Source organism: Artemia franciscana, unplaced genomic scaffold (assembly GCF_032884065.1).
Source record: "Artemia franciscana unplaced genomic scaffold, ASM3288406v1 Scaffold_2101, whole genome shotgun sequence".
NCBI lineage: Eukaryota > Metazoa > Arthropoda > Branchiopoda > Anostraca > Artemiidae > Artemia > Artemia franciscana.
This window is the reverse complement of record NW_027063113.1, coordinates 17,073-26,294: the sequence shown is the minus strand read 5'-3', so window position 1 is coordinate 26,294 and position 9,222 is coordinate 17,073. Positions and strand designations below refer to the sequence as shown.

General features: G+C 33.7%; 1 protein-coding gene across 1 annotated transcript; it reads right to left on the bottom strand.

The window, feature by feature from the left end:
* Positions 1-929: 929 nt before the first annotated feature.
* LOC136042831 (aminopeptidase N-like) lies at positions 930-8,813 on the bottom strand (the record flags this gene model as incomplete). The annotated part of the gene is made up of 3 exons (XM_065727761.1): positions 8,780-8,813; positions 5,232-5,313; positions 930-1,137 (listed from the first exon to the last, which is right to left on the bottom strand). Coding segments are annotated over exons 1-3 (306 nt in total), but the record flags the coding sequence as incomplete, so codon positions are not given.
* Positions 8,814-9,222: the final 409 nt, after the last annotated feature.

The window sequence follows — 9,222 nt, the reverse complement described above, 5'->3', positions numbered from 1 at the left end:
ATGCTTCTCCTTACTTTCAGTTAAAAAAACATTTTCTTATCTATTTTTTCATTTTTTTTTTTAATAATGCTAGAAAACCCTTCACTCCTTTCATGAAAATTTTCTTCCCCCATGACAAATTCCTCCAAGGAAAGTTCCCCCGACATATCCTCCTTTTCTCAACCCCCCACCAACCTAAAAATCCTCCTGAAAACGTCTGTAGCCTACACTTCCAAATAACCATTACTATATGCAAGCACGGGTCAAGGCTTATAACTTGTGGCCCCTCCCACAGGGACTCTGGGGGAGTAAGTCGTCCCCAAAGACATATTTACAAGGTTTTTTGACTACGCTGAATAAAATGGCTGTCTCAGAATTTTGATCTGGTGACTTTGGGAAAATAATTAGCGTGGGAGGGGGCCTAGGTGCCCTCCAATTTTTTTGGTTACTTAAAAAGGGCACTAGAAATTTTCATTTCCATTGGAATGAGCCCTCTTGCAAGATTCTAGGACTACTAGGTCGATACGGTCACCCCAGGAAAAAAAACAAAAAAAAACAAATAAGCACGCATCCGTGATCGGCCTTCTGGCAAAAAATACAAAACTCCACACTTTTATAGATATGAGCTTGAAACTTTTACAATAAGGTTCTCTGATGCGCTGAATCAGATGGTATGATTTTCGTTAAGATTCTATGACTTTTCGGGGTTGTTTCTCCCTATTTTCTAAAATAAGAAGATGAAACTTATATATTTAAAATCAGCATTAAAATGCAATTCTTTTGATGTAGGTATTGGTATCAATATTCCATTTTGTAGGGCTTTGGTTACTATTGAGCCGTGTTGCTCCTTACTACAGTTCGCTACCACGAACTATTTGATCAAGCCTTTTTATATTTTAAATTCCCATGGATTAAATTCCTAACATTCGACAAATTCAGTTAAAACTTACTTGTTTAACAGTAATCTCCGAATAGTTTTCAGGATTTCTGTGGACCTTCACAACAGGGAATGTTGAGCGATACAAGAACCTTGAGCGATACAAAAACCAAGTGTCCATTATATCTTTAACAGTTAGACCGTTTAGGTCTACCGAATACTTCGTAGCTGCAATATCCAAAAATTTCCACAAATTATCAGTAGTAGCCGTGTAATATCTCCTGGAAAATCAAAAATATAATTTCAAAATTTGAGTTTAGAAAATGTGTCACAACAGAGGTTTAGAAAATGTGTCACAACAATTTTTGACCAAAAATTGAAAGTATCCGAAAATTCGGAAATACAAAATAATAATTTTCGTTTTATTATTCATAAGTATCATTGTTTAATGCTTAGAGCTGACAGAAGACCTATATTGAAGGTCTACACTTGTATTGTATTCACTGTAGCAAGAGCTAGATGGACCGCCTCTATTTAAAACTAAATTATCCCTTCGTGACTGTCTTTATCACAATAACTACCCCTATAACTGCTACCATCAACAAACACACGAATGATGTTGATTAGAACCCAATATATAGAAGATATCAAGCAGATACCTGCTATTATACACAAGCAAGTAAGTATAAATCAGCAATATATATTTCCAACACCTTTTTTCTTATCGAAAGCGGCTCCATATTTTTCGGAAAAGTTGCATCCTTGCTTTTTCTTATAAACAATCTATGCAGGTAACGAGCTTGAAAAAATTTGTTATGACCCTTAATTTTGGAAAAAATATATTCCCGTGAGTGACGTCACATTTATGGTATATTTCAAGAGAGTATGTAGGGGAGAGTGGGGTTGGTTCGGACACGGTGTGAATCTGGACAAGCGCTTCTCTTCCTACAGCGCCGTCTGCTAATCACGAAATAAAACACTGTAGACCTACCATCTAGCATTCTAAATACATATGTAGTTTTGTTACCCCACGTGCAGTCGTCTCGAAAATAACTGAAAAAACCAAGGTAAGGCGTCCTGTATCTTCTTTACTTGAGATTTAATTCAGCCTATAATCCAATGAAACATGGAACATTCACTTCTGTTTCAGCCAAGAACGAAACTAAAAAATTGACTGAAGTAGAAGCCTCAACCAACCCTAAATTTCTGTCCAACCCAACCTCACACTCCCCTACGTCATATTTTCCTCGACAGTGGTTGCATCGTATTTAGTGTCTACTATGTAGAAAAAATTAAACAAGAAACAAAGCTAAGCATAAAATATCAAGTGTAATGAGTATTTTGCAAAAAGAGTTTTCATCAGTTTTATAATACCTAGTGGACAAATGAATAACATAGACCACGAAGAACAAAGAAATATGCAGTTACATTACTTGCCATAGCAACAATTACAACGGGTCAAAATTGAAAGGGAAGAACAAAGAAATGTTATGTTAGAACAAACATCTGATTAGAAAATAAGTGGCAGCGAGAATTACAAGCGACAATGAAAATAAGAACTTGTCAAAAATATTTTGAAAAGTTTGTATTCTGGGATTCTATAGCCTGCAAAAAGGATCTATATAGATCACGAGCTTGAGAAAATTCGTTGGAGCTATGATTTTGTAAAAAAGCAAAACAAAAAAACACAATGTTTGACGTCATATTTAAGAGTGCATTACAAGAGAATAAATTAAATTATTCTCCTCCCCTGGAGTGAACTTACCGTTTTATATCTATGACGTATGCAAAATTACACAAGAAACATAACTAAGCATTAAATCTATATACACATATATATATATATATATATATATATATATATATATATATATATATATATATATATATATATATATATATATATATATATATATATATATATATATATATATATATATATATATATATATATATATATAAATGTAGTATCTGTCCGTTACATTACCGTTATTACCGTTACACGGGCTAAAAAATTGAGGTTTATTTTTAAATTTTATTAAATTGCTTAAAATGTGAAAAACTGGTGATTACACAAATATTTCAATATATTTTAACAATGGATTAAAGTAATTCGAAAACCTTAAAACAGAAAACCAAACCAAGTTACGTCATCAATTTGATCCAAAAATGACATAGCGTTGCCGGGACTCAGTAGTCAAGGGACAATGAGAATCCATATATGGAAGCCTGCCGCTTGCCAAGCTGGGGCCCGCGGGGACCGATGGCCAAGCCGTCGGGACCCAGCACTGTCTTTGGTTAGAACACAAGGGACAATGAGAATCCATATATAGAAGCCTGTCACGTGCCATGCTTGGGCCCGGTTGCGAAGCCGCCGGGACCAAGCACTCTCTGCGGTTAGAACACAAGGGACAATGAGAATACATTTATAGAAGCCTGCCATGTGCCATGCTGGGGCTTGGTGGCGAAGCCGCCGGGACCCAGCTAGTGTCAAATATAATTATCCATTTTATAAAAGGTGTTTGAAGCGGTTCATAATGCCTAGAGGAAAAAATAACAATCTAGACCATTAATTGCGAAAAGAACAGCCAGAGCAGCAAAATTAAATGGTATTGAAACAGTATCTAAAGTAATAATAAACAGAAATGAAAAACACAGAAAATACACTTAGAATACTTGCGTCACTGACAATGACAACGAGTCAAAAATGAAACTGAAGAACAAAAATTATCCAATTCGAAGATAAGCAGCAGTAGGAATTAAAACGATTCAAAAACAATTGTGAAAAACAGAGAAATATGTGGTTACAAGACATGCGAAAAGAAAGAGTAGAACCATATAAAATGATTAGAAATTAACATGAGTAGGGCTCAAAACCTCTATGCTTTCTAAAAGTCAGAACAAAAGTCAGTTTAATATACATATGCTGATATTTTATTTCTTAAAATCTTGATTGGTTTTTCGATTTATAAAGGATATAAAAGTGAAAATATTCAAAAAAAAATTCAGCAAAGCGTAAATTATGTTCTGACTCTTAGAAAGTATAGGGGTTTGTAAGTCCTACTAATGTTAATTTCTGCTCATTTTGAGTTTGACTCAGTTATTTACTATAATTTCTGTTTCTTTTGGGTTTTACTTCTTTGACGGTGCTGATTTGTAGCGGTTTTACGCTTTGTAGATTATTTGTTTCGATTTTTGCTCATTTTGATTTAACCGAATTCTTGACTTTTCTTTGAAAACTTCTTTGGGGAAAAAAAAATTTCAATTAAGTTTTTTCGTTTTATATTGACATAGTATTTTAGGGGAAGAGAAAATAATTGTTTAAATCTCTTGGGTTCTTCTTCAAAAATCTACAGTATGGAATGCAATTTGTATTCTGGAGAAACTTTTTCAATTAGCAACATACATCCTTTTAAAAATCTGAACACAAGTAGTAGCAATTAATTTAGTTTTAAGCCTCCTCTAGTTGACCTGAAAAATAAAACTTAATACCATTCACAAAAAATTATATCTATGCTCCTTAACAGCTTGGATACACTTAGACTCTTTGGATTTACTGAAATATTAAAAGCAGAATTTGTAAAACAAGTAGCCCCCAAAAATTTGAACGCTCAGTTGTTCTTGGGATATTGCTGAGGGGCTAATCTACGCATTAGCCCTAAAGATCTATGTTAGCTATAACCTAAAGATCAGCTATGTTAAACAAACTGGTTATCTTAAATTTTGATTGGATGTGTTTGGAAAATTATGAGCTAAGGAGGGGGCTGATTGACCTCCAATCATTTTTGGCTCTTAAAGAGAGTATTAGAACTTTTAATTTCCGATCAAATTAGCTCATTTAAAATACCAATTATATTGCTAGCAGTAACAGTAACCGTAGAAGTAGTATTAAAATTATACATATAGTGTCTTCTGGCTAGTTCGAAACCCCTCACAACTTACCCTGACAGGTCTAAACTAAATAATTTGAGTTATTATCGTGATATTGCCTTGTAACCCTTTTGACAATATTAATTATCATACTTCGTTTTGATTTAGTTCAACATCCTCCTAAATATTCCTTGAAGGATTCACCTTAATACTCATAGCTTGTGTAGTAGCAATAGTTGCAGTATGTTGAAGTATGTTGCAGTATAGTTGAAGTATTAGTTGCAGTATGCACATAGCACCTATTTTTTTCAACATCCCCTTCAATACACGTTGAAATTTTAGAATTAATACCATAAACTGGTCATGAAAGATTGCTGATATCTTCTCTTGACAATCTGACTATGTGGGTATAGTATGTTTCGATTTAGTTCAATATTCCCCCTCAGTATTCTGTCGAATTTGCTGAACTTGTACGATTAACAAAATATGAACAAAATATTATTACCCATAATTTAAGTAGTCTGTCAAGCCCTCTTTAAATACTTGTAAGCCAAGGAAATCTTCCATCATGCGCAGGATAGAGGCACCTATAATATAGAAGAAAATTGAACATAAAACTAAAAGAAAGCATGTAAGAATTGTTTTCAACGCATCGTAGAAGATGCATATTGACCTCCAAAAAACTGTATGTTGTGTGGATGCTCCCAAGCGTCTTGATACCTTTTCTAGATATTAATTTTAAAAACTTTGGCAACAAAACAAGTTTTTAAAAGAAAAATAAAAAGCTTTACTCAATCAAAAATAAAAGGAAATATAGTCAAATAATCTTCCAATTGTAAAACTACCACAAAACACCATCATCAAATAAATGAAACCCAAAACAAAGAGAAATTACAATAGATAGCTGAGGCGAACTCAAAGCGAGCAAAAATTGACAAGAGTAAAGCTAACAACCCCCATGCCATCTCAAGGCCAGAACATAATTTGCACTGTACTAAAAGAAGACCATGCATTGTCAGTTACATATGTCAGTTACGTACACATACATATGCTGATATTTATTCCTTAAAGCTTTGATATTTTTTTATTTATTAAAGTAAAAGAAGTGAAAACAATTAAAAAATGTGTTTGTTTTCAGAAGAGTACATATTATGTTCTGTCTTGAGTAGGTATAGGGGTAGTCAGCCCAAATCATGTTAATTTTTGCTCGTTTTGAGCTTGACTCGGCTATTTATTTTAATTTCTGTTCGTTTTGGGTTTCATTTATTTGTTGATGGTGATTTGTGGTAGTTTTACGCTTGGAAGGTGATTTGACTTTATTTCTTTTAATTTTTTGATTAATCGAGCTTTTTACTTTTTTTGAAAACTTGTTTTGTGAGAAAAGTTTTTAAAAATCAATTTTGTTTGTTTTCATTAGCATAGTCAATTATATGGACATTTTTTTTTATACATATTTATGTTTTTTTCCAACAAGAATGAATTGCTTTGCTTCCTTTTTTTATATTGGAGAAAGTTTTTTAACAATTATTAATCCTAACACAAATAGTTACACCTTGTCAAGTTCACCTGAAAAATAAAATTTCATAACAATTCTAAAACCTTTTACCTATGCTCTTTAACAATCTGGATACACTTGCACTCTTTTGATTTATTTAAATTATAAGAGATCAAGTAATAATAGTAGTAGTCCCACTTCTCAACAAAATGACTGTCTCAAAGTTTTGACTGAATATGTTTGAAAAATGAATGGGCTTGGGAAGAAGGCTATTCACTCTTTAATCTCTTTTGACTCTTAAAAAGCGCACTTGAGCTTTTAGTATCTAATCAAACTAGCTCCTTTAAATATTTCAATGATATTTCCAGCTATCATAGAAAAGTACATCCTAAGATATTACATATATGCATTTTTGAAAGCCAGTATATACATGTGTTTAATTCAAACTCACCCTAAATGGTCCCTGAAAGTTTCACCTTAGCGTCATTAGTCACAGTAACTGTAGTGGCAGCGTTAATAGTATACGCATATCACCTTCAAGCTAGTTCAAAATCCACCACAACATACCCTTAAAGGACTAATTTAATATCCTTCTTGAGATATTTGTTTGTCACCTTTTTGAAAAACTACAGGTTCATAGTTCATTTTGAGTTCATTCAACATTCGCATAAATATTCCTTGATAGCTCCACTTTATTACTCTTAGCTTGCATAGTAGCAATAGTTGTAGTAGTATTAGTAGCAGTATGCACATAGCATCTTTGGTTCATTCAACATTCCCTTGAACACACACTGAAAGTTTCAAATTAATACCATTCACCATTTCTGAGGCCTTTTTGATACATCCTCTTAACATCCTGTGTGAACATTGGGCGTTTCAATTTCCATACCGTTTCAATATTTCCAAAATTATTCGCCTTAATACCCTTCATTTTACCAGCAGTAGTATAAGTAGAATTAATGGTAGTAGCCATAGCTAAAGTGGCAGTGTTAGAAGTAAAAGTAGTAATAGTAGTAACAGTTGTAGTAGCATGAGTAGAATCAGTCGCATTAGGATGCAAATATTTTCTTTCAATTACTTTAACATACTCCAAAACATGCCTTATTAGTTTCAACGTCACACACCAAACTGTTTCTAAGATATTGCTGTTACACCCTTTTGACACAATGCGTACAGACGGCTAATTCTTATTCATTTCACCCACCCCCTCAAAATTCCTTGAAAATTTCGCCTTCACACCCTTAGGCCTAGTTGTAATAGTAGCCGTATTAACAGTAATGCCACCACTACTAATAATAGCTATAGCGGTAGTACTAGGAGAAGCAGTGGTATCATAGTATTGCCTTTTGGTCAGTTGAACATCCCTCTTGCCACGTCCTGGAAGTTTCAATTTAATACAATGCGCCATTGCTATGACATTGCTGGTATGTCCTTATGTTCATGTGACCTCTATGTTCATCTTGAAATTTTCATATCAATGCTGTTGGCCTTACAAGTATTTGCAATAAAAGTAGTATCTGAAGTAGTAGCAGTAGCAGTAAATGTAGCAGTGATAGTAGTATTAGTAGCAGCGTGCACACATTGCCTTTTGGTCAGATGATCTTCCCTTTTAAGCATTCTCTGAAAGTTCCAACTTAATGCCCAATTAAATTTTTGAGATCCACTCTTTTGACAATGTAAATGCACATTGCGTCTTTTGATTAAGTATAAAATTACCTTCAATAGTGTAAATGGAGTAATCTGGTAGTAGTAATAGTAGTAGTAGCAGTAGCAGTGTTGGTAGTAGTAGTAGCAGTGGTAGCATGCAAATGTTGCCTTTTTGATCATCTTTCTTATCATTTCTTGAAAGTTCCAAATTAATATACTCAGTCATTCCTGACTTACGATCTTTTTACAATCTGTATACGCATAACATGTGTTTTCATTTAGTTCAACACTCCCCTCAACATGAAATGCCTTTCGTCTTTTTTGAAATTAAAATTCAAATATGCATACCTTTCTCAATAGCATACAATATATGTAAACAATAAACGAACTGTATCTTACAGCCCTTGCCCTAAGGACTGTGGGGGGATTAAGATCTGCAAAGACATAATTACTGGATGTTTCAACAATGCTGAACCAAATAGTTCTCTTAAAATGTTGATCAGATTTTTTTTAGGGAATGATAGGCTTGTGGGGGAGGGACTGGTTGCCCGCCATTCACTTTTTATAGCTGAAAAGGGCACTAGAACCTCCAACTTCTAATCAATTGAGCCCCATCTCATTTAAAGTTTATACGACCACCCGTTCCATAAAAAAACCTTATATACCTCAGCACATAACTTACAACCCTTGCCTGATAGATGGACAACTCCATCTATAGGAATTACCCTGGTTAAAAAAAAAAATAGTACGTTATGCCAGTATTGCTCTTTACTTAGGCATCACTATTTAGGCATCACCTGTGATACCAGAGTATAGGTTAAAAAGACTTTAAGGTTCAATCAACTGAGAAATCCAACTATATATAATTCCTCCATATAAGAGATTCTTTAACCCCTAATCTTGATATTTACTTTTTAATATAATCATGTTCTTCTCTCATAGTTGTAAGAATGGAATTTTACTTAAACATAGAGGTTAGCAAATGTTCGCTATAGAGACGATCACAGAGGGCTTTACAAAGAATTATACAACCGAAGAGTCCAAAACACGAACAATATAAATAGTTGGCTGGAAAACTGGAAGGGAAATTTCAATTCATTAAGTTGGAAAGCAAAGAGATCCCTTGAGACGATAATGTAGGTTAGCATTTAATTTAAGAGACAAAAACCGTTGAAACTTGTATGGCGTTGGTATTAGAATACCACTTTATTTGAGAAAGTAAAGAATTGGTCCATCCTATGTTCCATTGGTGTGTACTCTGCACTCAGCATTATCCTTTAAAAAAGACTGTTATTAAAAAAGACTAAGAGAAATAATATTCCTGTCCTATATCGTTAAAAATGGCTCTTTAGAC